The sequence below is a fragment of the Filicampus tigris genome, chromosome 7 (assembly GCF_054856515.1).
Source record: "Filicampus tigris isolate MCC_2025a chromosome 7, RoL_Ftig_1.0, whole genome shotgun sequence".
NCBI lineage: Eukaryota > Metazoa > Chordata > Actinopteri > Syngnathiformes > Syngnathidae > Filicampus > Filicampus tigris.
Window position 1 is genome coordinate 958,888 of NC_141223.1, and position 18,641 is coordinate 977,528.

An 18,641-nucleotide genomic window follows, 5' to 3' on the forward strand; every position below is an offset into this window, starting at 1 on the left:
CCAGGGCACAAAAAGACAACTTTTGCCACTCACACTTAAACTTGCGAAAAATGTATAGTCTGTCTTTAACAATGCTTACGTGCTCACATGTTTTTGGCATGTTGGCGGAAAACCATACAACATGCAAACTCCACACAAGAAGGCCAGAGCCCAGATTCAAAGCAGGGACCTCAGCTGTGAAGCAGATGTGCTTACCATGAATCCCCCATGTGGCCACCTCCCTCACATGCCTACAACGGTTCATGTGATGTTCCTACGAGGTATGTCACAATATCGGCAATATTGCGATATTAAAACTGCCACGAGTAGCACCAAATATGTTTTGAAGCCAAAGTTGTTTTCCATTTGTGCAGTACCAGCACCCTCTGGTGGTTAGTTTATTAGTGCACTTCCATTTGATGCCACCTGTTTTAAGACCCCCGCTAATCGGGCAACACAGAATTGTGAACTACATAGATGATGCTTTGCGCTGCTGAGCCAATAGAAGCGCATGACTGGCCATGCCGATTTCTTTCTGAATGCTGTTATGTTTTTTAATATGAGCCCACTTTTTCTTTTTCATCGTGAGCTTTTTATATTTTCGCCAACCTCCCCACAATATCGTGATAATTATCGTATCGTGAGGTTCATATCGTGAATCCATCATATCGCGACAGTTGGGATAGTTTCTACACATAAGACATTGAAGCCTTGGGGGAGGTCGGCAGCATTTTGAGATGATTACCTGGCTGTTCGTCATCGTCGCTGTTGTCTGAGATTTTCCGCGCAGCTTGCGCTTCTCCGTCACTTCCCGTCACATTGGCAGCATTCTTGCCCTTCCCGCCGCCCTCCTCCTCATCCTCGTCCTCACTGTCCGACCGCATGACAGCCTTCCACTTGCCTCGCCCCTTTTTCTCAGACTCCCCCTGTCGCGCGGCTGACTCATCGTCAGAGTCGTGCGCCGCCATTGCCGACGCCTTGTGCCTGGCCGGCGTCTCTGTGTCAGAGTCACTGTCGGCGGGCGATTTTGCTTTGGCGTCCTCGTTATCAGAGTCACTCTCCGCAGCTGCCGCTTTGCCGCCGCCGCCGCCGCCCTCCTCCATGTCCGAGCTGCTCCCCCTGCGCTTCGCGGGGGATGACGCCCCTCTTTCCTCGTTGTCCGAGGCACCGTTTTTGACTGGCGCCTCGTCCTCCGACACGCTCATCCTGCGTTTGCCCACAGAGTCATCATCGTCATCGCTGTCGGCGGGCCTTGGACGTTCCGTCTCGGAGTCGCTCCCGCGGACATCGCGGCGAACGGGAGCCTCGGCCTCGGAGTCGCTCCCGCGGACATCGCGGCGAGCGGGAGCCTCCGCTTCGGAGTCGCTCCCGCGGACATCGCGGCGAACGGGAGCCTCGGTCTCGGAGTCGCTCCCGCGGACATCGCTGCGAGCGGGAGCCTCCGCCTCGGAGTCGCTCCCGCGGACATCGCGGCGAACGGGAGCCTCGGCCTCTGAGTCGCTCCCGCGGACGGGAGCGTCCGCCTCGGAGTCGCTCCCCAGGTTGTTGTCGCCACGGCGGCCGGGCGCGTCCACCTCTGAGTCGCTGTCGCCACCTCGCCGCACATCGTTGTCGGAGTCGCTGTCGTACCGCCGTTTATTGCAGGGCGCCTCCTCGTCGTTGCTGCCCTCGTCCTGATGACGCAAACGATGAAATCGTGTCTTCAGACCACATTATCGCGAACAATTTAACTACAATGTCAGTTTATAAACAAGTCAGTTTACAAACTAGATTTTCCAAGAAGGGCTGGGCGATCATTTCAATATCATATTATTTCGATGTTTTAGCTGTCACAAAAGAAAAAAATAGTAGTGTTAAAGTCAAAGTTATGCTTGAAATTTATGTTTTAACAAAAAGCTAATTTTCTCAGTTTTTTCATCGGAAATGGGAATTTTGATGAAACTTAGCTTTATTCTCATGCTGATTGCGAAACAATGGAAAAATATATAAATATACTTTTTCTTCTGATGAAAGAAGAGTGTCTAATCTTTCTTTTGGTAGGTTCCATATTTATATAGCCATTGAGCACAATGTTCTATAGGCCTTGCAAAATCAGCCAAAATCCTTGTAAAAAAAAAAAAAAAAAGATCCAAAAAACACGGTAAAAGAATAAGTCTGACCTCAGAATGATGTTTGTTGCTGCTCATCTCCTCGCCGTCTGATGCCTGATGTTCATCCTGAACTGGAGTTCCGCCTCCGTCGTCTGTGGAATAAAACATTAAAACAGCAACAACACAAAAAACAATAAATTAATTAAATAAATAAATCCTGAAATTAGAGACATCACAAATCAAGTGTGACACATTGGGTAGAGGTGTACTATTGAATTACCAAATTACCAGTCACTCTTGTTAAGATACTGAAATAAATACATTCTCCATATTGATAATCATGCTTAAGGAGTTTTTCATTTTGACCAAGGTCTGTCCCTCTGCAGTAACCACTCTCTGACCCAAGCAGATTTTCTTTTCTTTTCCTTTTGAATTCTTTCTTCTTTCTTTCTCTTTTTTTGCATGACGATAGCCAGCCAAAGCACTTCTTCAACGGCGGCAGCAGCAGCTCGTTGGACTCCTTCCTGGCAGAAATTCATTTCCATATTCTCGAAATATATCTTTGATGGTAAACAGCAGAAAACTGAATGCTGAGGAAGGTGTGCACACCCTTTTGATTGGGATCATATATATTCACTGCTAGTCCAAGAATTGGCAAAGGGTCCCAAATAGTCGCCATCTGTCGCAAACACTACTTTGACGCAAATGTTGCTAATTGTCTGTAAGCATCGGGAAAAGTCGCTGATGAAAGAGGCGGTCCCCCGATTTTCGCCAAAATTCGTCAGAAATGTTGGCGAATTCAATATTGGCTCCCTTCGTTTCCTGGTAGACGACCAAAACGCACTTCCCTAAGACACTTCTTTCTAGGTGTAAAGTGGACGTTTTTAGTAAGTAGGTCACTATAGATAAACACAATTACACCGCGTGTACAAGAGTGTAAATGAGATTTAGTACACTAAAAGAACTGCGTGAGCTTATGTAGCAAAGACAAAAGTGTTTACCGGAGTGACTCCCAGACACGAATTCGTCCTCTTCCCCGTCCATTTCCAGACGAAGACGGCTTCAAGTTTAGACAAAAAGAAAGCGCAACCACTTTGTAGCTATCCACTCTTTGTTTGTATCGATGCGGTCAAACAAAACGTAAAGGGGGGGGGGGGGGAAACGGTAGAACACCAACTCGGTGCCTGCCTGTAGTCGGAAGACAAGCTAAAATGGAGCGGCCTGGCCACATACGCATGCGCAGAGGTCACCGGCGCCTTGTAGTGACGTAATAAACAACCGAGCAATCCAGCCAGAATGTCCGCTCTGGGGTAACGATATTTTTTACCCGTTTGAACTGACAGTTTAATGTCAAACGGCAGGCATCATGACGTTTATTCACAGGTCCTTTAAGTAGTAACTTAACACTTTTATAGCTCTCCTCTTTTCATAGTGTCTGCAATCACAAAGTAAAAAAAAAACGAATCACCGAAATGAAATTAAAATGCCTGTATAAGCAAATATTTCAATTTAGTCAAAAAAAGCAAATTGAAAAATAATCTATAGTTTTCCTAATCTGATATAATTTTCCAAATGAAATTACATTTACTGTACATTACATTACATTAAAGTGCCTCTCGATTCGTTTATATCTGCATTCTCCCAATGCAGTAGGTGGCGGTGAAGCACCAACCGCCAATACGTACCACAGAAGAAAAAAAATGATTTCATTGACATGCGACTTGGTAACTAGTAAGGAAACGCGTGTTTGGATCCAGAGGAGGTCCACATCAACGCCTCGAGTAGAATTCCGCCACTTCATCGAGTAGACGCCGTCCTCGAACCCGCGAGATGGGCGAAAGCAGCCGACCGTGTACCGTGTGGCTGGGCTCGGAGACGGGCATCCTGAAGGGCGTCAGCGTGTCCCGCAGACAAGCCTTCAACTTCTGCAACAGCTCGCAGCTGAGCCGCCAGCACGAGGTCCGGACGCTGTGCTGGGCCGACGCGGCCGAGAGTGAGCTGCTGGTTGGCGCCGTGGACGGAAGCGTCAAGACATTCAGCGTGGAGAAAGGAGCCTTCACCGACACGCGCAGCTGCGGCGACCCCGCCGAGGGCTGCTTCGTCGGGCTGGCGGTGCTCGACGGCGGCGCAGCGCTGGTGACGTGCGCGGAGAGCGGCGTGCTCCGAGTGTGGCGGGACCAGAGCGGCGAGCCCGCCACGGAGATCCGCGTGGGTAGCGACGTGGCCCGGATGAGGCAGAACCCGGAGCACAGGCAAAAGGTGGCGACCGGCGGGAAGGACAATTGCCTCAAAGTGTGGGACCTGGAGAAACCCGATAAGCCCGTGTTCACCGCCAAGAACCTGCGGAACGACTGGCTGGATCTACGGCAGCCGCACTGGGTCAAAGACATGGCCTTCATACCGGGATCCGACAAGGTGGTCACCTGCACCGGACACCACCAGGTGAGTGCGCCGGGCGCCTTTGGAAAAACAGACTGTTTTAATCTTTACCTGACGGCCGACAAAAAAGGACGAGGTTGATACAGTTGGAACACTTTGATTTATGAGGATTATGATCCGCATTGCTATTCGTTATCATTTCCTTTAGTTTATAATTCAAGAGTTACATCCTTCACCCCTTGGCAGGAAGCACTGAAAAAGGGCATTTCGTGCTGTCGGGCACCACTCCGAACGGTCAGCAGGGACGAAATAGAAACTATATTTACAAGTTCAAAGATATAAATGTAAACTGATGCGTCAGTCTAACATGAAAGATAGGACAAGTTAAATTCGTTATAGGTACTCATTATTAGAACTGAACGATTTTGTAATTGTGAACACCACCATATTGAGATTCAATATGTAATTATTTTTTTTCAAGGTCCTCTTCCCATGTGTTTTTAATAAACAAGCAATATATTAATCCGTCTGTCTCGAATTTATTATACAGTTTTGGTCGAATATCTTAGGCTTATGCTAAAATGAACCATGAATTAATATTAAAGACAGTTTATCTACTTAGTTAACTTACCAAACATTTAAACTCGCAGTCTTTGAAGCATTCACTGCAACAAAATTCTACCAAAAGTGAGGCATATACAAGTCAATAAGTCATGAGTCATTACGACAAAAGTGCAAACAAATGCGTGGCTTTATCACGTCAACTTTTCATAATTCATAAAACAATGTAAATGTGGACTGTGCTTCTAAGGCACTGTACTTATCTAGACACGATAAATAATCAAATAGACATACAGGTATACAAAAGACATAAAGCCTACCTACGGAAATGAAGCATGTTTGTCTTTTCCCAAATTGCAGCCTTTGCGATTTGAAAAATGCATTCTGCTACATCCTGATGTCGATTTGAATTCAGTTGTTTGGAATTGCTCATCATACTGTATATTTATATTTTTGTCCGGCCAGGTTCATGTGTACGACCCCTCCACACCGCAACGTCGCCCCGTCTTGGAGGCCACTTACGGGGAGTATCCGCTGACGACGCTGTCTCTTCCCGCCGCTGGGGACTCGGTGGTGGTCGGCAACACGCACGGTCAGATCGCCGTACTGGACTTGCGAAAAGGCATCGTGCGGGGGTGCTTCAAGGGCTTGTCCGGGGGCGTGCGGGGTCTGCAGTGCCACGCTTCGCAACCCCTGGTGGCGTCCTGCGGCCTGGACCGCTTCTTGCGGATCCACAGCCTGGAGGACCGGCGGGTGCAGCATAAGGTTTACCTGAAATCCCGCCTCAACTGCCTGCTGCTCGCCAGCCGAAAGCTGGACGATGCGGCGGACGCCCTGGGGGACGTCGCGCAGGAGGTGAAGGAGGAGGAAGTGGACGAGGTCTGGGACGCCATGGAGCAGGTGGAGGAGCGAGAAGAGAATCTCAAGAGAAAAACAGAGGCGGAGGACCAGCAGGATCCGAAGAGGCAAACATCAGAGGAGGAAACGGATCATTCAAAGAGGAAAACATCCAAAGAACGAGACAAGTCCAAGAGGAAAGCACTAGGAGAGGAGAATTCCGAGGAGGAAAGAGAGAATCCCGAGAAGAAAATACCAGAGGAAGAAGCAGCGCCGCAGAAAAACAAGAAGAAGAAGAAGAGAGGGAAAGCTCAAGCGTGAGAGCCATTTGCGGTGCACTCAGAACGTGGGACATTTCAAGTCCAAGCTCCTCAGACTGAAAGATAGATTATGCCGTGCGAGTGTTCCTTGGAGGATTTGCATCTTTTCTCATTTTATCACATGTATTAAAATGTAATTTTGACGTCATTGTATTCAAGTGCCTATCTATAGCTGCTTTCTCTTGAACATGAACAGGAAAATGCGACGGCCCACGAATGCAGCAGTTCAGAAAAAAGTCATTCAATTTTAAGGAAAGCAGATATTGTGAAGCTGGGATCTGTCAAGTACAGTTACACACAATGAGAACTCAATGAAATATCTATAAACAGCAGTCCCCCAAAAATTGTTTGGAGATATTGTTTCAGTTCAAAGGTTGGCTTCAGATCAGATTATGTTGACCAGTTTTACAGGTTTTAGTGCATTTTAAGTGCATCCTGGAATTCCGCCCCAAGCCCAAAAATCACAAACGTTTTTGGAGTTGTGTATTTTTGTACAAAATTACAATGTCGAGAATATAGGTGAGGAGGTAAGACTATCTTGTGGTTTTAAATTGTTTAATACACAAATAGCATTACATTAGTAACAGTCAAAAATGAAATTCATCCTAGTAGACATTGAAATGACTTTTTTTTTTTTTTTTTTTAGCAGCTCATTTGTAATTCTTTAGTATGATAAAAACAAACGTGTGAGCAGCATTGTGAGAAGTTCACTTGAAAACATTATTAAATGTTAAAAAAGGCAACGTAGCTGCTACGTAAACATTTGTGACTTCCAAAATGATGAAATGTTCAAATGAGGCAAGATTTCCCTTTGCAAACTCGCAAATGTAAAAAATACCACATCATACGTGAGCTTAGCAATGAGGCTAACAAGTATACGTTTTCACTTTTTACACTTTGCGTGTAACATTCACATGCATGCTGTGTAACGGCTTACGCTCACATCAACTACTTCACAATTCCAAACAATATTTGTGTTTCCATAAAGAACGGATGGATACATAAACATGTAAGTGAAAAATATAAACATTTAATGTAATAATAGTAGTAGTAGTTAATTGATTTATTGGTAAAAGTATTTTTTTACCCATACATTAAACATTTAGTTTTTGATTAAATAATTGGCTAATTAACAACATTAACCAATAGAATGGACAGAATGTATTTTATTATTAGGAAATACATGTATTACCAGACAGTTTAATTATAACAAAAATAGAATTATTTCATTACAATAAACAATTTTAAATAATTGGTTATTTATAATGCAACTTAATACTATTTCCAAAATTATAACTATTCTTTGTTATTAAACGAAATGTTTATAGCACATGTTTTTGACGAATGAGCTGACCAATCTGTTCTAAAATTCTGTGGCCTTTGAGCACGAACGTTTCTGGTTTAGCAAGTTCACTCCAGAGTTTTAGCATCTTAGCCAGTTATTGCAATTCCAGTCTTCACCTGTTGGTGGCGTTACCGGAAACAAAACAAAAAAAGCTCAAAGTAAACCAGTCAAAACAACTTTGCAGATTCGATCTCCCCGCTGCCAGCACTTTCCCTTCGGAGCGCATTTTGGCCTGAGGATGACGTCAATGTCGGATATATGCCACCTGGCCCTTCAGACTGCGGTCGCATTGCAAAAAATCTGTTACGTATCCGATCTAGGACCACATAGGAAAGTGGCCCAGGTCGCATTTGAAAAAAAAAAAAACCCCAACGTAATTTATCTCTTCAGACTGTTATAAAAACAATCAGATACAGGTCGCATGTGGGCAAAAAAATCCGATCTGGGTCGCATTTTTCTGCGGTGTGAACCTAGCTTAAGTGCGTGCAGATTCATTTCTACCTGTTACACTGCTTAGTTGTTAGCTCGTCATTTTATTTATTGCACCACTCATGACTAAGACCTTTAAAAACGAATTTAGGGAGGAGGATGTAACAGTCATTCACTTTTGTGAAGTTTAAAAGCTTTTTGTCCGGGCGGTGCGCCATATTCTCCCATTTTAATCAATGCCGTAATTTAGCAACCCCCCACCTAATGGATTCATTTCGCGATTGATACCGATTTTGGGGTGGTGGTGTGCAACATCAACTTAAAATGATGCGATGCTGTTAACTCAAGTAAGATGATTTTTTTTTTTTCGGAATCCCTGAAAAGTACGGTCGTCATTTGCGAGGATCCTGTCTCGTGTACTTGAGTCAAGTTACAATTAAGACTGAGCACCAAAATTGTACCAAGCGGGTAACACGTTCACGGGTTCCCGTCGTCTCCTCCGCGGCCGAACGTTCGTCTGGCCAGCTTCTCCGGGTCGTGTGACGCCATATCGCTGAAGTCTCGGAAAATGTCCTGAAATGTTTGGTCGTCTCCTGGAAGGACCGCACGGGCGCCGATCAGCGAATACCAAAGTTAAACGTTAGCGTTTCACGGACTCACCCACAGCTCCGAACGCTCCTTCGGAATCTCGCATCTCCTCGTTCATTCTGGCCATGCGCAGCCTGGTGCGACCAACAAAGAAGAAACACAGAGTTCACAATCACCCAATTAAAGGGGATATATGATGTAAAATTGACTTTTTACTGTCTGCCTGTCGGGTGTGAAATGAAGCACGTCAATCTTTTGCTATCTGACCTTTTGCCCCACTGTGACGTCACAACTGGGCAAAGTTACATGATCCCACCCCCACAGTTTCTCTGCCCATGGCTTGCAGGATAGGTTGGCTGAAAACCCAGAGCCACTTTCAAGCAACAGTCCGTTCTCAATCGCCAGAATGCAAGCAAACACTGTCAAAGTCAATAGGTAGCTAAGCAGAGCTGCAGTGTTAGCGCAGATTAGTGTTGGCAAACTGTTAGCAGCAACCACATACTTAAAAGTTTGGTTAAGGTGATGACATGGAGCCGGTTCGGTATTTGTGTCGGGCGGTGTCAAATTGTCCATCTATGGCATTATATGTTAGCAATAAACCAGCGGACCTTTGCTACGACGTGATTCGGTTAGCCATTTTTTATGTCTGGAATGTATCCTCCAGCGATACACGGGTGCTTTATTGTATGAAACCTATTTGTTGACTTTTGTGTAGCGCACTGCTCTCCGGCTCACAGCGTGACGATGTCCGCGTGCGCCGTCTCCACGGCGATGGCCAGCGGGTCGCGTCCGCTTTCGTCCACCGCGTACTGATTGGCTCCTCGCTTCAGCAGCAGACACACCTGCCTGTGGGGGCCAATATGAACGTCACATTTGTGTATGCGTGTGTGTGTGTGTGCGCCCGTGTGTGCGCCCGTGCGCGTGCGTGTAGTGACCCGGTGTGTCCTGCGGTGGCTGCTGCGTGCAGAGCTCCTTGTCCTCTTCGGTCTCTGTGGTTAATGTTGGCGCCGTTCTGCAGCAGGAACTCGGACGCCAACAGCGACCCCTACAGAGAAATGGACTTGCAATTTTGTTTCATTGCAACGCATTTTAAAGCCGAAGTCAACCCAAACATATTTTTGTTCAAGAATATGTTCCCAGCAGGCCCACTAGTTGAAACACGGCATTCTGATTCATTTTGCGTTCGAAAGTAAGTTAAGCCGCAATATGCACTCGTTTTATAGTTTATTTTGATAATTGTTTTCTTGGAAAAAAAATAACAATACTTTGCTCTCATACGATTCCAAATTGACGAAAGAAAAAAAAAGAAAAAGACAATCGTTGTAATATTACTACTTTATTCTTGAATAAATATAACCGCGCCTTGTAATGTTCCTAACTGACGACTATCGTAATATTCGGAATTTATTATCAAAATAATAGACTTTATTCTGTTAATATTTTCAATTTGTCAAAAACACAACGCTTTACCCTGGGAATATTCCAAACTTATTCTCACTTCATTCACATGTCATATAATGTCTGTAATCTTATGACTCCGCTCTTTAAAAAATGACTCAGAATTTTTGTAAAACTCCAAAATGGATGCTCGAAAAACTATGACTTTACTGTTGTAACATTATGCCTTTATTCTTGTAGTATTACACATTTAGTCCCAAAATATGTGCTTAGTCTGACATTATGCATTAAGACTTTATTCTCATTGTACATAATATAACTTGTTTTCTTCATCATCAAAAAAAGTACCCTCATCACATTAAGTTTTTCCTCCCAAAAAAGACCCGTTTTAGTTTCATGATATTACATCGCTTTTCTCCTCTCGACAAATGTTGTTTCATGAATGCAATTGGCTAATGGTGACAGTTCGGTAAGCTCTGTGCCGTGCGCCCTCACCCCTTGGGCGGCCCCGATGAGGGCAGTGCGCCCTTCCTCCTGGGCCACGCTCCCGTTCACCGGCGCCCCCTGGGCCAGCGCCGTCACCAAGGCGAGCAGGTCTCCAGTCAGCGCGGCTCGGTAGAGATGCAACAGTAGCGAGGCCTCAACGTTGTCATGACGCGCTTCAACGAACACACAACAACATATACAGAATACACGCCCCCTGACAGACTTTTGAGTCATACAAAAAAAAAAAAAATTGTAAAATAATTTTCACCGTTCATGTGACCTACAGTGGGTACAGAAAGTATTCAGAACCCTTGAAATTTTCCACTTTCTGGCATCATTGCAGCCGTTGATCTGCCAATCATAAAATAACCAGATTGCATAAATATGCACCGAGGTTATAAAAGTTCTGGGATGTTTCACTAGAGTTAGTTTTTTATTTTGTTTTTTTTAAATTCAGTTAGTTTTAATTTTTCTTAGAACAAGTTTGTTCATTTTTATATATTTTTTTTAATTCCTTGAGTTGAGATTTCATACGTTTTAGTTATTTTAATATGGATTATTTGGAGAGTGCAAGATCGGGGAAAAAAGTCCCTTAGTATTGTGTAATAAAGTTAAGTATTTTTACTTCATCTCTCAAAAAGATTTTAGGCGATAGGTCACATAAATGGTGAGGAAAAAAAGTCTTGAAATGATGTAGAATGGTCAAATGGTTTTTTTTTTACAACACCAAATCTCGGCAACTGAACAGTGGGGTGGCGATATTTTATATCCACTGTACACAAAAAACAAAACGCTGCCACCATTTTGTTGATGAACCTTACTCGTGCCATCGTCGTCGCCATTCCGCTTCACAAAGGTCTTCTCCACGTATTTGTCTCGTATCCAAGCTTCCTTCTCAGCGCTGACAAAGAGATGGACTGTCAATCATCCAGTATTGATTTCAGATTGACTGACAGGCGTATGTTTTTTACTGCGGGCTCTCCGTGGTGGGCTTGACTCTGTGCAAACATCGTGCCTCGTAAATGTTGTTAATGGCGTCATTTCCCAGGACACACAGCAGCTATGACACAAACACAGGAAGTCTTGTTGTTATGACACTAAACTTTTTTTGCCATGGGGAGCCCCTTTCACACAGCCTTATGAGCTCAGTGGTGCTCACCATGTTGTGGCACAACGCAGAAGCTGCGCAACTTTAAATTGCAACTTTCCTGTATCGTAAAACCCCCTCAAAAAACAGATAAAGCAGGGGTGCGAATAATGAACGGCACTATAGTGGCGGAACACTGTACTGTCAGAGGCTGGCAAGTGGCTGTGTGAAAGGAGTTTAAAAATGACTCCATCATTTGTGTCTCAGTTTCACCTTGAGTTGCTCCGCTTCCCACGAGTCCAGCGTGAGGGAGCGCACCTTGGACACGTGGACGCCCAGACTCCTGCATGCATCATCACGGGAGGGAAAAATAAATAATTTAATAAACAAACAAATAACATACACACATATACACGTACATATGCATATACACGTACATATGCATATATTAGTGCTGTCAAACGAATTAACTCATTAATTGCAAAAAAAATCCATAATTAATTGCGATTCACTTTATTTTTCAACTACAATTTTTCACAAAGCTCGGAACCGATATTTACTTGAGTAAAATCTTGGAATTAATATGGAAAAAAATGTAACGTATATTTTGATTCAAAGACTGCTCTAATAGCTTACTTTGATCTTTGAATACGATTCTTTTCCTGGAAAATACAACTGTTGAATGATACACCAAAGACATACAATATGGTATTTGAGTTTTGCTTTTGCGAAGTGCGCAAATTATTTTGGATTTTTCCAATGAGCAGTCGAGTAAGTTTTTAAAGTAAAACTACGTAAAAGTTCGTCTTTGTGACAGTGACTCTCTAAGTTTGGCAGCAAAGTGAGCAGAGGGAAGCTGCCACAGGACGTAAATAAAACTGAGTTGATTTTTGTAATGCGTTATAAAATTTAAATTAATGTCCATAGTTAACGCTTTAGCAACCCTAATATATATACCGTATACATTTTTTTGTGTACCTGTGAATCCCCGAGCACTGAATGCATACTGTGACGCCCAAGTTGACGCACGCCCATCGCGGTTCCTCCTCACCGCAGTCGCAGCAGCGGCGGTTGCCGGCGCCCTGCAGAGCCGCGCCCAGCACTGCCGTCCTCTGATTGGCCGCAGCGTTGTCTCCGTCGCTTGGCGGGTGTGGCTGCTGATGATACAGACGATGTTTAGGAATATTCTTCTTATGAGTGAGTGTTATTGATTTGCTGAAGTAGCAGAATGAATAAGGAGCATGCCTGCGTCGGGGTGGCTCGGCCTCGCTCTCGATACGCCATATCGATGCTGCCCTGTAACGCTCCCATCCACGCCAGCCGCACCTGCTCAGAGTCGGCCTGAAGGGCACAACACCTGATGGGACATCACAGGGGACAGTCAGGGAGACTATAGAACATTATGGGACACTGCAACATAAAATAGGGACATTATGGGTGACTATTGGTCAAAATGTGGGACATGATGAGACACAATATGGGGACCCAGCAAATAAAGAGACCGTCATGTGAAAGTTTGATCCTGTCTGACTTGTCTTTGTGGTTTTCTTGTCTACTCGGTCGTCCATCATTCTTTGCGTACAATCGTGTACACTTTGTGTTAAGTCTTTGACTCACTTGTGCACGGACATCAGTTGGAAGCAGAATCGGCGGTCCAGGTCCTCCAAAGACTTGACGGCACACAATCGCAGGTCCTCAAACAGAAGCATGGACGCCTCCTGAGGAGCCGAGCGGAAACTGAAACGTCACAACTCCCTGGCATCGTGAAAATTAATAGCGGAAATGTTATGACGTGACGACCAATAAGGAGATATTTTTCTTTTTACTTTGTGTGACTTCCTGTAGATGAGTTGGTTGTCTCTGATGGAGTACCAGCATCTGTACATAAAATATATATTTTCCATTTTGGCGTTTCAAACATGTTTCTGCTTTCGGCGTCCCCTAGTGGAGCCTTTTGGGATTGTCTTCCTTTGTGCCCCTTAAAGCTACAGCAGCTACAGGCGGAAGGATAGCAAATATCAATCGTCAAATATGAGAGCTCTCACACACTAGATACGACCACGAGGACAGAACCGCAGCTGCCAAAATACAGAAATTCACTTCCAGAACAACTGATCAAAATGCCCACATTTTTAAAATGATAAAGGAACACATTCAGGCCTTCATTTTTGTTCAATTAATTGTAAGACACCGGGTTGTGTCACTTTGGCGTGATTGTGTCTCCTGCGTATCTGGACACACAAGGTGAGTTCATGCCTTGACTGGATTAGTACGGATGAGTACAGGAAGCCAGTACAGTATCCATCATCAACACAAGGAGACACGTGACCTCTTCCATGTTTTCGCCTTCCGTCGGGAGCGTTTGAAGAGGTAACCTTGGATGATGTCATCTGTCCCGCAACACAACCGGAACAGCGTCTCTCCTGAGGCATCCTACACACAAGTGCACGTACGCACACACACACACACACCCACACGCACACACACACACACACAATTAGGTCTTTTCTCCCCCCGCAAAAAAGAGATATTTTTTGGTAAAATGACTTTTATCCTCAAAATAACATGTTTCTTTTTCCACAAGAAAAAACTACTTTTTTCCTGAATTTGTCAGAATGTTTTTGAGAAAAATAGGACTTTGTTCTTAATCAAACAAATAAAAACAATGTAAAAAAAAAAAGGGCAAATTGTCATTGTAAGTAGCATAAGTCACAAATTTGGTGAATTTAGTTGTTTTTTTGTTTTTTTTTTAAATCTATACTATTGGCCATTGCTCACGCTTTTAAACATTATTGACCAATCTAAAGTATCGAAAATGGCTTGCTCTCTTTCATGATGCAATGCTAATGGCTGGTTGAACAAACGTGATATTTTTGGGGTCTCCTGAAATTCGGAGGTACAAGGTTTTGGCCAGCGATATATAGCACGCTAATACACTCATACAAATAATTGCATCATGAAACGACAAAGAGATTTACCTATATAATACTAATATGTATGTTTTATGCATTTTTATTTGTCCCATAATAATAATAATAATAATATAAACTCAAATTGATATTATTTTCCATTGAAATGAAGTGAAACACTATTAATCTATTCCAGCCCACAAAACACAATTTTTCATAACATGATTTTTTTTTTAGTAAGTGTTGCACTGTACAGTATTGTAATGTATAAAAACATTCAATACATAATAAAAGAGAATGTAAACAACTATGAGTGTTCTGCATTATTTAGCTTTGTCTAGTAGAGTTTTGATATTTTTTATTCTATTTTTTTGTTGTCAACCACCAGTAGTTGAATACATGAATGAACGCCATGCAAGGATCAACCGCTTCCTATTCTACATTCCCTTTGTCGACTGATGGTGGGTGAATGTTGTTAAGTTCTTTGCCACCATCTAGTGGCAGAAAGTCCAAAGTGCCCTAAGTGCCAAAAGTGCAAATGTAAAAATGTGTGTTGGTGATGTAAAGTAGGTGACGTACTCGTTGCTGGACCAGCAGATGATTGCTCTCCAGCTCTTTCCTTTTGCTTGTACACTCGGCCGACCGCTCACACAACTGAAGGCAGAGTCACAAGAATCAGCTTGAGTGGAACCAGTGCAAACTGGAACAAGTGAACTTGGTGTCGATTGTTTTGTTTGCATTTACCTGCGCAGCCATGACCTTCATGGCGGGATCAAGGTCTCTGAGCAGGTCGAAGCCTTGATGGAAGAACGTCAGCTGAGCGTTGACCAAGGAGAACACCTCAACACAACAACACAAACCACACGCATTTTGACACCAATGATAACAATAATAATAAAAACAAGAAAAAAATATTCTTGTGATTATTATGCACTGCTGATGTATGTCTTCATCCGCATCAGTCTGCATATTTGCATTATGGCTAAAAAGAAATAACTGGACATTTCAAGAGAAAACTGCATGACAAAAGTATTGGGACAAACAAGGGTTAAGGTTTCAAATCAGTGTTAAAATTACTCTGCATTTTACTTAAAACAGAAGTCAAGTAAAAAAAAATAAAAATCTTTACAATAACATGTTCTATGTCCCCCCCCAAATAGTCTGAGCAAGGTACACTTTGACGTCAAATTCAGTCAGCAGTAGGGGGCAGTGCTGCGTAAACTGGCAGCCCCCTTGAGTGGACGAAAACGGGTGGATTATTGGATTCATTTTTATTCCACAAACGAATACATAAATCAGTGTACCGTATTTAGACTAATGGGAGCACATTGAACATATTGCTACAAAAATAACCCAACATTTTTTTAAACTTAACTTTTACTTCAAGTCCCAATTAAGAGCGGCTTCCCAATATTAATGCTAAGCAAAGCTCAGGTAAGTTATGAGTGCAGTCATTGTCTCACCGAGTTCAAGATGTCCACTTTCTGCTGTGTTTTGAATGTGTTGAGCTGAATGACAAAAAAGAAGAAAAATAAACAAAAAAGAAAAACAATCCAAAGATATGCCCAAAACAAAAAGAATAAAAACATATTATCAAAATAGCACTGCTGGTTCGTGTTAAGTCTTTGGATCTGCGTGTGTGTGTTGTGTGTACTGTACTTGTATTTGTGTGTGTGCTTGTATGTTATCGGATGCCATCTATTAGAAAACTCCTGTCGCTTGTTTACTTCCAAACTTAGCTCGCAGCAAATGCGAGCGATGTATGCACGCTGCGATCGCGAGACGTTGAATTCAGCGTCATCGCCATCTATGATCCCGGGGTCGATACCTGCAGACAGTAGTCCAGGGCAAAGTGCTGGTAGCATTTCCGCGTGGCAATGAGCAGGTGACTCGCTCTTTCGGCCTCTGCGGTCTTGTGTCGGGACACCTGAGCGTTTTTCAGAGCCGCCGTGTCCAGGTCCTCACCGATGCGCACAAACTCATCACGCGTTTCCGCCAGCTGAGGCAGAAATCTTAAAAACAAATCAATCAATCAATCGATAAAGTAGTCAACTTGCTTCTATTTTGAGACGTCATCAAAGAAACATGTGGGAAGATCGGTGCTTCAGCCCTGCATTAGGTTGTCAGGCCAGAATTAAATGCAAGTGTGTGTGTGTGTGTGTGTGTGTGTGTACTTACTGCTTGCATAGGCTGCTGAGCTGATGGCTGATAGCTCGCTGGCTCTGATCCAGCAGCATCTGAAAGCACACACTCAAAAGCGTGACTTGGGTGTGCATGTGTGTGTGTGTGTGTGTGTGTGTGTGTGTGTGTGTGTGTGTGTTCTCACAGTGTGGAAAGTGAGCAGTTCCTGCAGTCCTTGCTTGAACTGGCTCAGGCAGTTCTAAGAAGACATGGCAAAAAGTTGGAGAGCAATCGTTCTGAGGGTACGCGTACCACTAGCGGTACATGAGCGCTCTCTAGTGGTGTGTGGAAGAATCCCTCCAGAACGTACACAATTAAAAAAACATTTAAAAGATGAAATGCAATCAAGCATAAAAATAAATGAAAATATATTCCCATGGCTAGAAAATAGCGGGAACAGTACTAAAAGTAAATAAATTAGATTACACATTACTTTATTAGCTACATTCAGCAGCTGCATAAGGCACATTAACTAGGATACATGAATGACAATCCTTATTGGTTACTTTTTATTTGTGTTGTCAAGTAGTATCACTTGGAGAGCCAACTACATGTTCATTTATTCAAGTATTTTAGTGTACTTGATGTAAAATGTCTGAGAGGCACTGTTCTAGAGGGTTTCAGATCAGACAGGTCCTCACCGCCATGACGCCGTCCTCTTTGCGTCGTGCGAAAAGCTCGGACAAGCCGGCGAGGAACATCTGATTGGCTGCGTTGTACGCTTGTCCCGCCTCCACCATCTTGCTGCACAACCTCATCACCTGATTGGTGGCATGACAGACAATGTTTAGACCAATAGCTTTTTGATCTCTCAAACAAAAACTACTTTGAAAGCATTACTGCACAGTACTTTGAGCCATACATTTAAGACCCACCCATGATATGTGAAAGTTAACATAGAGAGCCCACACTGAAAAACGTTTTTGATCTCTTCCATATGCTTTAAACATTTAAAAACACACATTGTAAATATATTTGAACACACGAAAAATGCAAAGAAATTATTACAAAGTATTTGCTTGCAGCCATCTTGGTACCTAGGAACGATGTCAAAGTGAATTGAGGAGCTTCATTTTGGCAAAAGTATTGGTTGCAACCATCTTGTTGCATTTTGGTGACAAGGAATTACATTAAAGTGAGTTTTGTCACTTCATTTAGACAAATGTTTGTTTGTCACCATCTTGTGGCATCTTGGTGCCAAAGAACTACATTATGGTACGTGGAGAACTAACATTTGGCTATTTTAGGCAAAGGTTCGCCTGTCGCACCGGTGGGCAATTCCGGTCCTCGAGGACCTCGAGGAGGTGGGTTGTAGCAGGGTGAAATATAAAACATGCAGGATACCGATCCTGCATGTTTTATGTCACCCTGCTACAACCCAATTGATTCAAATGATCAGAGTCGTTATCCAGCTTCTGCAGACTTTGCTGATTACAGTATCTGATCATTTGAATCAGGTATGTTGCAGCAGGGAGAGATGGAAAACAGGCAGGACACTTGATGACTGGAATTGCCCACCGCTGGTCTATACTGTCAGTGCCGCACCTTGTTAAGCTGTGTCTGGAGCAGAGAAACGTCCTCCTCGAACTGATCCAGGTGCAGCCTGAACAACACAACACACTAAAGTTGAGGCATCAGTGAATGCTCGTTGAAGATGCCAACTAATCGAACGAAAGCTGCTCACCTGAAGCCAGGAGAATCCGCAACGCACTCCGAGAAGTCCAGCAGCGCGTCCATGTTGAGTGAGGGCACTTGGAAACTTGACCATCAACGAGTGTGCTGCCCCCACAATAACCCGTCCGTCGGATACCTAACACTGACCAAGCCTGCTCATAATTGAAACAAAAACGACAAAGACGAAACCTAACGAGATTTTCTGTTGTTGTGTCGCATGTGGCTAAACTCGTGTTGAGGACAGAACAGCTGTCAGCATCTCACACATCCAAAAGTGATGCTAACGCTGACTGCACCGCGCCTCCAGCCCACATCCGGGTTGTCTTCAGCCTGAAGAGCCCCCTGGCGAACGGGAGTGGTACCGCGTCCAAGACTGGG

The 18,641-nt window shown here is 43.8% G+C and overlaps 3 protein-coding genes across 6 annotated transcripts in view; 1 reads left to right on the forward strand and 2 right to left on the reverse strand.

Moving 5' to 3' along the window:
- The window catches only part of iws1 (interacts with SUPT6H, CTD assembly factor 1), a 12,231-nt gene extending 7,800 nt beyond the window's left edge, over positions 1–4,431 (reverse strand). The window contains exons 1-3 of one of the 2 annotated variants that reach the window (XM_086034799.1): positions 3,926–4,431; positions 2,139–2,221; positions 725–1,652 (exon numbers count right to left, since the gene is read on the reverse strand). In XM_086034799.1, coding sequence (XP_085890925.1) covers positions 725–1,652; positions 2,139–2,165 — 955 coding nt within the window. In that variant the 5' untranslated portion in view covers positions 2,166–2,221; positions 3,926–4,431. Of the gene's footprint in view, positions 1–724; positions 1,653–2,138; positions 2,222–3,070 lie in introns of both variants that reach the window. The other variant, XM_086034798.1, reaches the window with a different exon arrangement.
- wdr74 (WD repeat domain 74) lies at positions 3,711–6,309 on the forward strand. The gene is made up of 2 exons (XM_086034803.1): positions 3,711–4,511; positions 5,475–6,309. Exons 1-2 carry the CDS (start codon positions 3,900–3,902, stop codon positions 6,165–6,167), a joined length of 1,305 nt encoding a protein of 434 aa, XP_085890929.1. The 5' UTR covers positions 3,711–3,899; the 3' UTR covers positions 6,168–6,309.
- Positions 6,310–6,712: 403 nt separating this feature from the next.
- Positions 6,713–18,575, reverse strand: LOC147144284 (arf-GAP with coiled-coil, ANK repeat and PH domain-containing protein 2). 3 transcript variants are annotated; one of them, XM_086034801.1, is made up of 22 exons: positions 18,274–18,575; positions 18,135–18,192; positions 17,231–17,350; positions 16,735–16,788; positions 16,587–16,645; positions 16,237–16,420; positions 15,872–15,916; positions 15,153–15,248; positions 14,988–15,062; positions 13,829–13,932; positions 13,326–13,377; positions 13,117–13,217; positions 12,745–12,856; positions 12,478–12,653; positions 11,773–11,842; positions 11,384–11,472; positions 11,234–11,313; positions 10,422–10,585; positions 9,464–9,573; positions 9,264–9,374; positions 8,601–8,662; positions 6,713–8,533 (listed from the first exon to the last, which is right to left on the reverse strand). In XM_086034801.1, exons 1-22 carry the CDS (start codon positions 18,324–18,326, stop codon positions 8,418–8,420), a joined length of 2,091 nt encoding a protein of 696 aa, XP_085890927.1. In that variant the 5' UTR covers positions 18,327–18,575; the 3' UTR covers positions 6,713–8,417. The 3 variants fall into 3 exon arrangements, with proteins under 3 accessions (XP_085890927.1, XP_085890928.1, XP_085890926.1); XM_086034800.1 differs by having other exon boundaries at positions 6,714–8,533; positions 12,478–12,656; XM_086034802.1 differs by lacking the exon at positions 16,735–16,788 and having other exon boundaries at positions 12,478–12,656.
- Positions 18,576–18,641: the final 66 nt, after the last annotated feature.